At 39.4% G+C, this 14,443-nt stretch overlaps 1 protein-coding gene across 1 annotated transcript in view; it reads right to left on the bottom strand.

Moving 5' to 3' along the window:
* AMN1 (antagonist of mitotic exit network 1 homolog) overlaps positions 1 to 14,443 on the bottom strand; it is a 122,293-nt gene that overhangs the window by 14,049 nt on the left and 93,801 nt on the right. The window contains exons 7-9 of the mRNA XM_032347719.1: positions 14,063 to 14,280; positions 7,337 to 7,393; positions 620 to 731 (exon numbers count right to left, since the gene is read on the bottom strand). Coding sequence (XP_032203610.1) covers positions 620 to 731; positions 7,337 to 7,393; positions 14,063 to 14,280 — 387 coding nt within the window. The remainder of the gene's footprint in view (positions 1 to 619; positions 732 to 7,336; positions 7,394 to 14,062; positions 14,281 to 14,443) is intronic.

Below are 14,443 nucleotides of genomic sequence, written 5' to 3' on the forward strand. Positions count from 1 at the left end.
AGAACAAATGGGCTGTGACTACTTTGTTCTCCTTCAGTGAAGTATCATATTAGCTTAAGAATCCAAATTGTTCTCAATATGTTATGCTATGCTCACCACAAATGCAGCTACCACCTGTTACCATACAACATCATTGGCTATATGCCCTATGCTGCACTTTTTATTTCCAGTATCATGTCTCTTGTGCAGGTCAAATGGGCTGTGACTACTTTGTTCTCCTTCAGTGAAGTATGTATCACTTAGCCAAAGAGTCCAAATTGATCTGAGTATTAATGGCTATAGTTTGATGAGATTAGAGCCAACAGGTCATTTAGCATATTTGATAGATGTAATAGAGTAAGTCTGATTTTTTTTTGTCTATGTAAAACATCATGTTTAATATCAAGACCATTACCATCATCATCATGACTAGCATTTATTGAGTTGTCACTATGGGCTAGCCACCATATAAGGTGCTGCCAGATAATTATCATGACTAAGCTTATGAGGTAGGTACTGCTAATATATCCATCTTCCAGATAAAACTGAAAAATGGAATGGGTTGAATAGTTTACTTGAGATCACACAGTTACTAAAAAATGAAGCCAGGATTTGAACCCACCCAGTCTATCATACTAACCTGTTATTAGGGGGCATCCGTGGAAGAGTAATATACGTATCTGAGGACAGCAAGTGAGGACAGCTTCTACAGCCTCATCAGTCAGATTCACACAGTGTCCCATATGAATCTCCTATTTAAAAATAAAGAAAGGATAGTCAAAAGAAAAAACAGATTTGTGATGACAGCATGAAAAAGCATGGGCAATACTTGATACAAAAAGAACTGGGGGTGCCTGGCTGGCTCAGTTGGAGGAGCATGAGACTCTTGATCTTGAGGTCATGGGTTTGAGCCCCATGTTGGGTGTAGAGATTACTCAAATAAATAAAACTTAAAAAACAACAAACTGGGGTGCCTGGGTGGGTCAGTCAGTTAAGCATCTGCCTTCAGCTCAGGGTCCTGGGATCAAGCCCCACATTGTTAGGCTCTCTGCTCAGTGGGGAGGTCTGCTTCTTCCCCTTCCTCTCCCTCTGTGCTCATGATCTTTTTCTCTCTCTCTCTCAAATATATAAATAAAAACATCTTTAAAAAACAAAAACGAACAAAAAGAACCAAGTTGTCTATTTGCAAGAAACATTCTATAGAAAGGACTAATGAAAAGTATGCAATAATTTATAAAGTAGAGATGACTTAAAATCTAAGCCCCCAACCATTTTATAAAGCAATATGGCAAAATCTATTAAAACTAAAAATAAGTATATCCCAGAACCCAGCAGTTCTAATTGAAAATGTATACTATACACAGAGTAACTCCTGTATATGTACCCAAGGAAACAATTTATAAATGTGCTCATTTGAATATTATTTATAATAGTAAAAAAGTGGACAATGGTAAACAAATGGTAGTTTATTAATGGAACAGATAAAACAGTTAAAACGAAAAATATCTACTTGTATTAATAGACATAAATCTCAAATAGTACAGTCATATCTTTTAAAGCTAAATGTGTACTTACTATAGACCCAGCAATCCCATTCCTAGGTGTTTTTTTTTTTTTTTTTAAGATTTTATTTATTTACTTGACAGAGAGAAATACATCAAGGAGGAAACATAAGCAGGGGGAGTGGAAGAGGGAGAAGCAGGCTTCCTGCTGAGCAGGGAGCCTGATGGGGGACTCAATCCCAGGACCCTAGGATCATGACCTGAAGGTAGACACTTAACGACTGAGCTACCCAGTAAACACCCATCCCTAGGTGTTTACCCAAGAAAAATAAAAATGTAAGTCTACACAAAGACTTGTATGCAATTTTTTAAAAAAAGATTTTATTTATTTATTTGACAGAGAAAGAGATCACAAATCGGCAGAGAGGCAGGCAGAGAGAGAGGGGGAAGCAGGCTCCCTGCTGAGCAGAGAGCCCAATGCGGGGCTCAATCCCAGGATGTGGGATCATGACCTGAGCCGAAGGCAGAGACTTTAACCCACTGAGCCACCCAGGCACCCCTTGTATGCAAATTTTTGCAGTAGTATTCATAACAGTCCAAAATTAGAACCACCCAATTGTCCTTCAAATGGGGAATGTCTGAACTAACTGTGTCATATCCACACTATGGAATATTACTCAGCAAAATGAACAAATAAATAAAAGGAATGAAATACTAACACATGCAACAACATGAATGAATATCAGAAACAATGTGCTAAGTGAAAGAATTAAAAGAAAAAAGTAAAAACCAAAAAAACTGCACATTGCATGACTCCATTTCTAGAATGGAATTCTAGAAACTTTAAAACTATAATGACAGGGAGGCCTATGTAGCTCTGTTCGTTAAGCGGCTGCCTTCAGCTCAGGTTGTGATCCCAGGGTCCTGGGATTGAGTCCCACATGCGGCTCCTGACTCAGCAGAGAGCCTGCTTCTCCCTCCCACTCTGCTTGATGCTCCCCTGCTTGTACTCTCTCTCTCTGTCAAATGAATAAATAAAATCTTTAAAAAAAAAGAAAAAGCTATAATGACAAAGTAAATCACTGGTTGCCTGGGGATGGAGGCAAGGGATGGGAGAAAACATCATAGGGTGATGGAAATGTTTTATACCTAATTGTGGTGGTGGTTAAAAGCTGTGTAACAATTACCAAAATTCATCAAACTGTACACTTAAAATGGGTAAACTTTATTGCATGCAAATTATATCTTAATAAAGCTTGAAAAATTAAACATAATTTTGAATGAAAAGCAACTGTAATAGAACATATATATTATAAAACTATTATGTGAAAGTTTAAGACATAAGACAACACTTCATCTTGTTTTATGAATCCCTATCTCTATGTGTTTATCCATATATAGGTAAAGTATGCAAACATACAAGGGAAAATACACAGGTGTCTTTAGAACATGGTTACTTTGAAGGAGGAAAGGGAGAATAAATGTGTGGGGAGCTTTACATGTAACATAATTTTTAATGAGGAACTGAAGTAAGTACAGAAAATGTTAAAATTTAAGCAGCTGGTCCACAGGTTTGTGTTATATTACTTTCTGTTCTTTTTCATGTTTCCCTCATTTGATGGTCTAATTTGGCATCCTTCTGCACTGTGGCAATGTAAAATGGTACAGCCACTGTGATAACAGTTCCTTAAAAAATTAAACATAGCATTACCATATAATCCAGCTATTTCACTTCTAGGTATATATCCAAAGAACCGAAATCAGGAACTGGAACAGACTTTTGTATACCTATGCTCATAGAAGGAGTATTCATGATAGTAAAAAGGTAGAAACAAATATTGAAAGATGAATGGATAAACAAAATGTTTATGTATATACATACAGACACATAAGCATGTACATATAAACAAACTTATATAAACATATATACATATGTGCATATATATATGAATATAACATATTATACACAATGAAATATTATACAGCTATAAAAGGAATGGAATTTTTTAAAAAGATTTTATTTACTTATTTGAGAGAGAAAGAGAGAACTCAAACCAGGGAGAGGGGTAGGAGGAGAGGCAGACTCCACATTGAACAGGGAGCCTGACACAGTACTCTATCCCAGGACCCTGAGACCATGACCTGAGCTAAACGCAGACACTTAAACAACTGAGCCACCCAGGCACCCCAGGAATGAAATTCTGACACATGCAGCAACACAGATAAACGTTGAAAACATTATGCTAAGTGACATTAAGTCAGAAAAAGGCAAATATTGTATGGCCCATTTATATGAGTTATCTAGAATAAGCAAATTCATAGAGACAGAAAGTAGAACAGAAAAAAAAGGAAAGAAAGTAGAACACAAATAGCTAAAGGCTGAGGGGAAGGGAAAATGCAGAGATATTCTTTCATGGGTAATGAGTTTCAGCGTAGGATGAGGAAAAGTTCTGGAGAGGATTATGGCTATGGCTGCACAACAATGTGAATGTACTTAATTCCACTACTTGTACACAAAATTGGTTAAAGTGGTAAGTTCTGTGTTATGTACATGGGACCATAATAAAATACATTTTAAGAATTCTGGAAGTAAGATTTATCTAATAGTTGACATATATATTTTATGGTATTAATATTTTTCCTCCTGAGAAGTTGATATGAAGTTGGTTATACATAGTATAATCAATTTATCTCACAAATAAAGGAAACCTGAGTATATTGAAAACTCATAAAAACTGAGGAAAAAACCATCTTGTTATAAATTGGCAAACATGTCCTATGATATAAATTGACAAAGGCTACAGACAAAGAAATACAATTTGAGAATAGATGGAAAGAATAGTGTTGAACATTTAAAATATATTAAGGAATAAAAAAAGATGCAATGCCTCAAACTGGGTATGGCAAAATTGTGAATTCACAGCATAACCTTCACGGGAACCAATTTTACAATACGAATTTAGGACCATTAAAGTAGCCATACCTATTTATCCACTTGTCTGTTTTTTGGAGTTTATTACAGCAATGGAAGAAAAAAAAATAAACCCCAACATATGATTATTTCTAATGGCTAAAAACTGAAAATAATCTGAATTACCAACAACCACAAAAAGGAAAGAATGATACATCCTATGAACAGATTTTGTTCTCTCATGTACCAATGCCTAGAATATAGCAGGTACTTAATAAATCTTTGTTGAACAAATGAAATTCTATAGGCAAATAAGGTTCTAACCATGAAGATTATAGAAACTTATAAAATGACTATCATATAAAGTTAATGTGATAACATTTACTAAAGGACTACCATGTGCCTGGAACTGCAATAAAACATGGGGATAAAATGATGAACAAAATGGTCTATGTCCACTGGGAACTCAGATCAACAGAAATTTCAGAAATAATCATACCATTCAATAAATGTTATAACATGTTCATGTGTTTATCAATCTTTAGGAGAGGTCCTTAGACTTTTTTTTATTATTATTAAGTAAACTTTGCCCCCAACATGGGGCTCAAACTCATAACCCCAAGATCAAGAGTTGCATGTTCTACTGACTGAGCCAGCTGGGTGTCCTGAGGTACTTAGACTTTTAATTGAATTTATTTTCAAGCTATAAGCAATTAAGCAACACTGATAATATAATTTTCAGGAACAGAACATATGGAAAGCAAGAGATTAAAATAGAGCATGTGATAAAACAAAGGACTACACATTGTCCAGAAAAGTCTGTAAAAAAGATGAAAAATTTTGTATTTCAATTTGAGTCAGAAATTGTGGTCACAAAAATACTAGATGCTATGAGACAAAGGTTAAAATATATTTACTCTGTTTAAGGAAGAAATTAAGTCAATAAAGTTTAGAAAGATTTCCATTGAAATGTTTTGGCACTTACAAAAATAAGGTTTGGAAAATTGAAAAAATAAAAATACAATGATATGGCACTATAATCGCCAGCACTTACTGGTAACTGAATCTTTTTCTAAGTCTGCTTAGGTTGGTGCTCCTAATTTTAAAATGCTGAAGTAAATATATTGGTGTGTTTCCTATCACTGCATGACAACTAATTTCCTGGTGGTTTTATTAGGGAAAGATAAACTATGTTAACTGTTTGGGAACTTTATTAAAAATGATGATTATAAGATAATGTTACTATAAGAATTAAATAACCTAATGAATATAAAGCAATAGTAAGTTTGGAGGCTGGAATATAGTTAGTGCCTAACCAATGTTAGTATTTCAAACAGTAAACATTATGGCAGAGTTTATTGCCCCTATAGTAAGGATGCAAATTGGTATCTGGAACTCAGTATAAGAAAATATGGTAATGTCTTAATCAAAATACTTGTACAATACATATGCTATATAGACATACATAAATAAATGCAGGATGTAGGTATAAAAGGATAAAAAATTGTCTCTGGGCAATAACTCAAGGAGAAATATTTTAGCAAAAACATAGCACTGCTATTCTTTTATGATAGTTATTATTAACATTTATAATTCATTTATAGCCTGTTTACTTCCCAAAAGAATTTGAAGTGGCTTTTTTTTTAAAGATTTTATTTATTTGAGAGAGAGGGAGAACAGGAGCAGGAGGGAGGGGCAGAGGGAGAGGGAGAAGCAGACTCCCCACTGAGCAGGGAGCCCACATGGGGCTGGATCCCAGGATCCTGAGATCATGACCTGAACTGAAGGCAGATGCTAAACTGCTTAACCCACTGAGCACCCAGGCTCCCCTGATGTGGGTTATCATTAAAAAGCATATCTATATTGAATAAGACTAAAAACCTCACTACAACTGGGAAAGGAAGAAACCAAAATCCTGGGGTAAAAGTCTTCTTAATATATTTAGAAGCAGATTTTAGGTGCCACATCAGTCACCAAATGGAAGGCCTGAACACTAATTTAGGATCTTCTTAAAGAGCTATACAATGTGGCTGTTGGGGAGGAAAACCTTTTTCCTCTTAAATTCTCTTGGGTTCTACCTTTGGGAGCCCATGAGTTAAAATGGCAAAAGCAAGAGAATAGGCAAGTTTGGTCACACATGAGCTCACAAAGAAAGCTCAAAGAAATGGCTACAATACAGGGTTTATAGGTCAGCTTAATAGGAAAAGGGAGGGGGAGAAAGGACACTTAGAGAAAAACAGAAGACTTTTAGGGAAAACAAAGTGGGCCTTTAGAGAGTAAATGGGAGGTGTGATAGTCTTTTGACAATTTTCTTTTATGTCATCTCGCATCTGATTCTTCCAATGATAGGAGAGATCTTCCCTGGGATGGGGTAGTCTTCCTTGAAGGGGGTTTGATGGTAGCTGAATCTTTTGGAATGCTCTGGTTTTAGGAAGATGGAGGGAGAGCATTTTAGACAAAGCTTGTTTTTTACATCTGTTGATTCTTAAACATCTTTAGCTCAAAATAATTTTTACGTGAGAGGTATATACTGGATCCCTCCACGTATATTAAGAAAATAGAATGGCAAACCACTAAATAGTCCTGGTAATGAAAATTCTAAAGAATATCACTTTACAGTGATGAACTTTCATAATCATTACTATAATAAGACTATCCTTCAATGTGTTAGAAGCTAAAACTTCTGGAAAATGGGAACTTTCACTGGACATAAAATGGGTTTTTATTTAGAGAATGCTTTACCTCCTAACTTTACCAGTTTTTCCTCACTCTGGAAATAAAAAGTTAGAGGCAAAAACCAAACCAAACCAAACCAAACCCAAAAAACGTCATGGAAATACCTATTGATAATAAGGCACTGGTTTCTCTCTTCATTCAAAAAGCAATTTCTGAGGAAAAAATAAAAATTTGTTTTGCATCAAATTTATAGATATCTTAAAATTACCTCTAATTTCTTGGCACAAGATCCGTTAACAAGCGCAATCACACCATCGTCAGATACCTAAGCAAAGAATACGAGCAACATGCTACATAAATGAGAAAGATGAAAGTAAAATTTTCTAAATATTATTAATCATTTATATATAGTCTTGTTGCCTCCCATTGTAAGGACCTATTTAACCAGAGCAATTTCATCTGGGTTAAACAGTGATTTTGTTGTTATGCAGTAAAACTTAAACTGACCCTGTTCCCCCAGCCCCCCAGGGGAACTTACTTAAAAACAAGTCTGGGAAACCAGTAAAAATGGCCGACCAGTCCCTGATAACAGAGCCCAAATACAAGGGTGGGTCAGGGCAGGTGGAGATAACAGAGCCTAAATGCAGGGATGAGTCGGGCCAGGTGGAGACATCCAATCTGTGGAGCACGCATACTGTCTCCCTAGCTACCAAGGAGTGTGGGCCCCACATTTTGGGTGCCTTTTGGGCACCAATTCTTATCAAGGTGATAGGCTAGTTCAAATAGCTACTATGGGGTGACTTGTAATTCAATTGGCAACCCATGTGTGACCTAGCACGACTGTGCAGCTTTCTCTGTGTGTTGCAATCTCACTGGCCACCTGTGTGTGGCCAGGCTCAACCACATGGCCTTTTCTCTATAAAAGTTAGCCTGTGAGGCTGGGAGTCACCGCTCTCTCTGTAAGAGGAGGCCCTGAATGGTCGGTTTGATTCTCGATGCTTAGTGCAAAATAAATCTTTGTTTGACCTTTACTTTATATCAGTCTCGCTCCTTTGATCAAGGACCTTAACATATGGGGGCTCGTCCGGGATCAAACAACAAGAACTGAGCCAGCATCAGAATTTCTGGGAAAAGCCTCTGGAGGTAAGATCTCAAGATTTTATTCTGTGAGATTCAGTCTGTCTGTCTGGTTGAGGACTCCAGGGTATAGCCCACTGGGAAGAAGGTGGACACAGCATTGCTTCCCAGGGCTGGAGTGGATGCGGGGATGCCCCATCCCTCTTCTGGTAGATCACCGGCAGTTCAAGTCCCCCTAGGCGGACAGAGGACTAAGAAAATCCCCACCAGCAGGTGTTTGCAGGAGACCAAGAAAATCCCCACTGCCTGCTGGGCCTGAAGTTGTATCTGTCTTGTATTTTTGTTGTCTGTTGTGTTGCTTGTTATGTTAGTAGGGGACCAAGAAAATCCCCACCAGCGAGTGTTTGTAGGGGACTGAGAAAATCCCCACCAGTGGCAAGTTCTGGGTAAGGGCCGCTGGGTCTGTGGTTGTCTTTGTCTTGTCTTTTTTTGTCTGTTGTGTTGTTTGTTATGTTTGAAGAAATGGGGCAAGCAAAGAGTAATGGGACTCTGACTTTCATCTCTCCATTCCTCCTAATAGATGTGGGTCTTCTCCCTTTCTCATTTCTTGTGTTAATGGCTATAACTGGAGCCAACTGTGGTTAGTCTAACTCGAGACAGAGACTGTAAGAAATATTCCCAAGCAGCTGCTGAAACTCCCTTTGTTTTGGGGAAATTCCTTGCCTTCTCTGGCCCGACATGGACTGCCTAGCCCCTCCCTCCTTGCTGGCGGGAAGGTATGGCATCTGCTCATCTGTTGGAGCTGATGAGCTCTAAAACTGGGAAACTTTCTCAGCCTTCTGGTGGCACTTTGTTCTTTTGTCTCCCATTCTGTTTCTGCACCAACTTGGGTGCGGCCTGCATAACTGGCCCCTAGACCATCCTCGGTGCTTCCTGCACCATGGCTCCTTTTCTCTTCACTGTAAGGAAACAAGGAGAGCACCCCCTGGACCTAACACCCCCTCACTCCAGATCTTCCCACCCGTGTCTTCCATTCGAAGTGGAGTGGGCCCAGGTGGAACGTAAATCAGTATTTGAACAAAGTTAAGTTTGTTGTTTTAATTAGGATGAACATGTCTTTTGAGTTAACAGCAGTAAATGTGAAACTTCAATCAGAGTTTACTGAGGGTCAAATAAGCTCGTATTATTTGTTGAAATCTGTTAGCGAAGAGATGACTAAAACTGATGGTCAATTGTCTGTCTCAAAGTTTTAATGGGTAATTGTTAAAGTAGCTTTCAAAGTCTTTGGTAACCTGAAACTTTAAAGTTTTGCTTGGATGACAAATGGAATTAAATTTGTTGGACATCTAGGTCTTAACCAAATGGGATAAAATGCTAGATCACTGGTTGCTAGAACTAGGTTTGTGCTTTTGAAATCTGTTGGTAAACATGTTTTGTGCTTAACTGATCCATAAATTTGCCTTCTAAGAATTGTTGTAACAGTTCACAATTGGTTAATATTTAGTCTTCATTAGAGATTGAGATGTTTCTAAGAAAATGTAAATGCTTTTCTCTTTGCCTGCCCAGGATTGTAAATGAGATCTCTTTTACTCATAAGGCTTTTCCTTGATATGCTAAGTTACTCAGGAAGTACTACTAAACCAATGATAAACCTTGGGTTACATTTGGGTAAATGCTGTAACTACTCTAGAGGTTCTATACATTTCCTACAGTTTTAATGTTTTGGTAAGGATAATCACTTGATATATAACCATATCTATTCTGAGTTCTTGTCATTTGTAATTGTTTTAATTCTCTTGTAAAATGAATTCTACCTTAAAGGAATTCATATGGGAGACTTTCAGGACAAATACAGGTCTTTGATATGTTGAAATCCTGTAACTGAAATGGGTTAGAATTTCCAGAAGTAAGAGATGCATTCAGACTAAACCAGAATTAATAACATGGGACTAAATGAACTGAAAGATTATAATGTTGTGTCTCTTAATGTTTTGTTTTATTTTAAACAATTACTGGTTCTGTAATGTTTGCTCTTCCAGACTAGGGAAACTTTTTCTTAAGTTATCTGTAACTTACAGAGATGTAAAAGTATTCACTCATAAACAAATCAAGGCATTCAACTTTTCTCTCTATCTGAACCCTCTAAAACTCAAAAGGTCTCAGCAAGTATTCTTTCTTCCTTGGCAATCAGTCATTTGCATAAGATCAATAAGAATCTGTTCTCCTTATAACAGGACACCATTAGGAACACTGGTTATTTTACCAAGGCTTTGACTGGAATGTCATATTTTAAAAAGATTCACATATGACCAGACAGCTTAAAGGAACTAAGGTCGACTTTATAAAACCTGGAGCCATAAAGCCCTTTGGAACTGTTGGCCTGATACCTTGCTTACAAAGTTCCTAGCAGCCTCACCAGTTGAGTAAAGAATGTCACTTCCTGGCAGGTACAGGAACCTCAGGATACTTTGGGGACCTCAGGAAGAGAAATTCACCCAAATCTGAGAGGTACTGCAGGCAAGCTTGATGGCAAGTATGTGGCTTGCCTTCTGGCCTGGAGAGGCTACTAAAAGTTCAACCTAGAGATTCCTTTGCTGGAACTTTGAAGTTCCAGCAAAGCAGATTCTAAAAGATCTATATGATCACTCACTGTTCTTGCTGAGCTTATGTAAATAATTAGGCCAAGTTAAAACTGGACTTGTTTTTCAAATAAATTAGTCCTGATTTGGCTATCTCTGGAAATGAGGGTTATTTTAGAGAAAAAAATTATGTTTTAATAAAACAACTTTAGGGCTATTAAATTCTAGATTTGGCTGTCTTTAAATATTTGTTTACCTAAGCTAGACAACTCTGAAGGTAAACTTCAGAGAAGTTGCACAGTAGCTTGTTTAGGCAATCTTGTCTTTGCCAGTCAGTCAGCCCCAGATATAAGGAGGAAACTTCAGAAAATTGAAAGATTTGAAGGGAAGAATCTGACTGAGTTAGTGGGAATAGCAGAAATAGCCGTTGAGGACTATGAGTCATGAAAGCTCTCTTACAGACTCTGCATGAAAAAGGTATCAGGTGTCAGCAATGAAAGCACACCTTTGTCAGAGCCACGCCAGTTATTTTGGCTTTGATCTCCACAAGGGAGTGCATTCACTGTCTGAGTCCAGGAAACAGGTGATAACCCAATACCCCCACCCCACCACGCCCCGACAAGTGAGGGAGTTTCTTGGGACAATGGGCCACTGCTGGCTGTGGATACCGTAGTTCATGGAAATTGCCCAACCTCTCTATGAAGTGACTCAGGGAGGACTCACTATGATAGAGTGGACAGCTGAGCCAGAAGGAGCATTTCGGGAGTTACAAATAGCCTTACTGAGTGCCGCAGCAGTGGCCGTCCCAGATGTTACCAAACCCTTCCACTTGTATGTGGATGAAAAGGCAGGGGTGGCCAAAGGAGTTTTGACTCAGACTCTGGGGCCTTGGCAAAGGCCAGTAGCTTATCTTAGCAAGAAACTAGATCCAGTAGTGGCTGGGTTCCCCCCTTGCCTCCATATAATTGCTGCCATGGCCCTCTTGGTCAAGGATGAAAGTAAATTGACTTCAGGTCAAAATCTCATCTTGACCCCACTCGTACTATGGATGGCCTTCTCCGGACTCCACCAGACTGGTGGATGACAAACGCCTGAGTGACGGGGTATCAGGCCCTCCTCCTCAATGAACCAAAAGTGACTTTCTGGCCCCCAGCAGTACTAAATCCAGCCACGTTGCTGCTAGAGGAGCTGGATGACCACCCACATGACTGGGGGAGGTCCTAACCCAGGTCACAGGAATAAGGCCAGATCTCAGAGACTCCCCTCCTGGATGCAGAGATGACTCTGTTCATAGACAGGAATAGCTATATGGTCAATGGAAAGAGGTATGCATGGGCTGTGGTGGTTTCTCCTGAGCAGGAACTCTGGATGGTGGCCCTGCCACACAGAACCTCCATGCAAAAAAAGCGGAGCTGATTGCACTCACCAAGGCACTGCAGATGGCCAAGGGTAAGACTGCCAACATCTATTCGAACAGTAGGCTGGGTAGAAGCTTTCTCTGCCAAATATGAGATGGCAGGAGTGGTAGCCAAAAAGCTACTAGAGGTTTGGGTTACCTCTTGTGATTGGGGTCAGACAACAGCCCTGCATTTGTGAGTTCAATCTCACAGGCATTGCCAATGCCATGGGCACTAATTGGAAACTACATTGTGCCTACCCACCCCAGAGCTCCAGGCAAGTAGAGAGAATGAACAGGACTCTTAAATTAAGAGACCTTGACAAAGCTAATTCTGGAGACTGGTGGTGGATAGGTGGATTTCCTTCCTTTCGCCCTCCTCAGGGCATGATGTACACCCTACTTAAACAAGGTGACCCCATTTGAAATAATGTTTGGAAGACACACACCCCACCACTCTTCCCTTGGCTATAAGAGGTTTCTCTAGCAGAAATGACTGATCAGTCTGTACTCCAGTCACTGCAGGCATTACAGTCTGTCTAGCCCATGCAGGAATCTGAACTGCCCACACTGAGATGGAGACAGAGGTGGATCCACGTCCTTATCAACCCAGGGACTTGGTTTTTATATGCCACCACCAAGTGGGAAACTTGGAGCCTCGCTGGAAGGGACTGTTTACTGTCATCCTGACCACCCCCACAGCAATAAAAGTAGAAGGCATTGGGGCCTGGGTTCATGCAGGTCACGTAAAATGAGCTGAGGATGAGGATGCCCCCCCCAGAGATGGATGCCACTGCCAATGGACCCTGCCGACTGTGGACTAAAGCTAAGACTCAAAAACAATGAGTTCATTGAGTTCATTGTTGCTCTTATTGTTAAAGTATAGGTGGGAAATATAGACAATTAGGGCTTGACATAACTATTTCTAGAAAAGGGGGGCTCTGTGTAGCCCTAGGAAAGAAATGCTGTTTCTGGGTAAATCACACTGGAGTCATTAAAAACAGTCTGGCAGCCATTAAAAAGAGAACATAGAACTAGTTGAAAAGTCAAGCATTTGACTAATCTCCAAAGAAAAAGGGGGAATGTAAGGGCCTATTTAGCCAGAGCAATTTCATCTGGGTTAAACAGTGATTTTGTTGTTATGCAGTAAAACTTAAACTGACCCTGTTCCCCCAGCCCCCCAGGGGAACTTACTTAAAAACAAGTCTGGGAAACCAGTAAAATATGGTCGAACAGTCCCTGATAACAGAACCCAAATACAAGGGTGGGTCAGGGCAGGTGGAGATAAGAGCCCAAATGCAGGGATGAGTCGGGCCAGGTGGAGACATCCAATCCGTGGAGCACGCATACTGTCTCCCTAGCTACCAAGGAGTGTGGGCCCCACATTTTGGGTGCCTTTTGGGCACCAATTCTTATCAAGGTGATAGGCTAGTTCAAATAGCTACTATGGGGTGACTTGTAATTCAATTGGCCACTCGTGTGTGACCTAGCACGACTGCGCAGCTTTCTCTGTGTGTTGCAATCTCATTGGCCACCTGTGTGTGGCCAGGCTCAACCACATGGCCTTTGCTCTATAAAAGTTAGCCTGTGAGGCTGGGAGTCGTTGCTCTCTCTGTAAGAGAAGGCCCCGAATGGTCAGTTTGATTCTTGATGCTTGGTGCAAAATAAAGCTTTGTTTGACCTTCCCTTTGTGTCACTTTCACTCCTTTGATCATGGACCCTAACACCATTCAGCAAACTTATGTAATAGCCACCCTTATCTTTTTCACTTTTGCTTAAAATAATTGGCAGGAATGTGCCAAGTTGTATAACTATGGAAGCATGAGGATGTCAACAATTCCAACAAAAATTTTAAAAAATTAATTATGTTCTTCTGATGAATCATGGAAAATCACTGGGCAAACACATACAGCCTAGTATTTCAAGTCTCTATTTCATTTACCTGAGTAGCTGAAAAATCAACACACTGCAAAAACGGGCAGTTTTCTCCTAATGCATGTAAGGACACATCAGTAATACCTAAACAGCCACCTAAATCAATGATCTTTAGCAGCCGGCAGTTGAGTGCAAGAGCAAGGACTCCTTCATCAGTGAGATTGCAGCATCTTTTCAAAGAAGCCTCATGCAGGTATGAACAAGAGGAAGCCACAGCTTTTATTCCTGAGGGAAAACAATTATGTATCAATGAGCTGTACACATATATACATGAGAAATGCGACTGATTTTCATTTTAGCAATCACCGGTATTGATATATCCAACTGTATGTTAGCCTTTTGCGAAGTAGTCCATCTCTGAGGATATACTTATGTTCCAGTGATGCTA

The sequence above is a fragment of the Mustela erminea genome, chromosome 6, assembly GCF_009829155.1.
Source record: "Mustela erminea isolate mMusErm1 chromosome 6, mMusErm1.Pri, whole genome shotgun sequence".
NCBI classification, from domain to species: domain Eukaryota; kingdom Metazoa; phylum Chordata; class Mammalia; order Carnivora; family Mustelidae; genus Mustela; species Mustela erminea.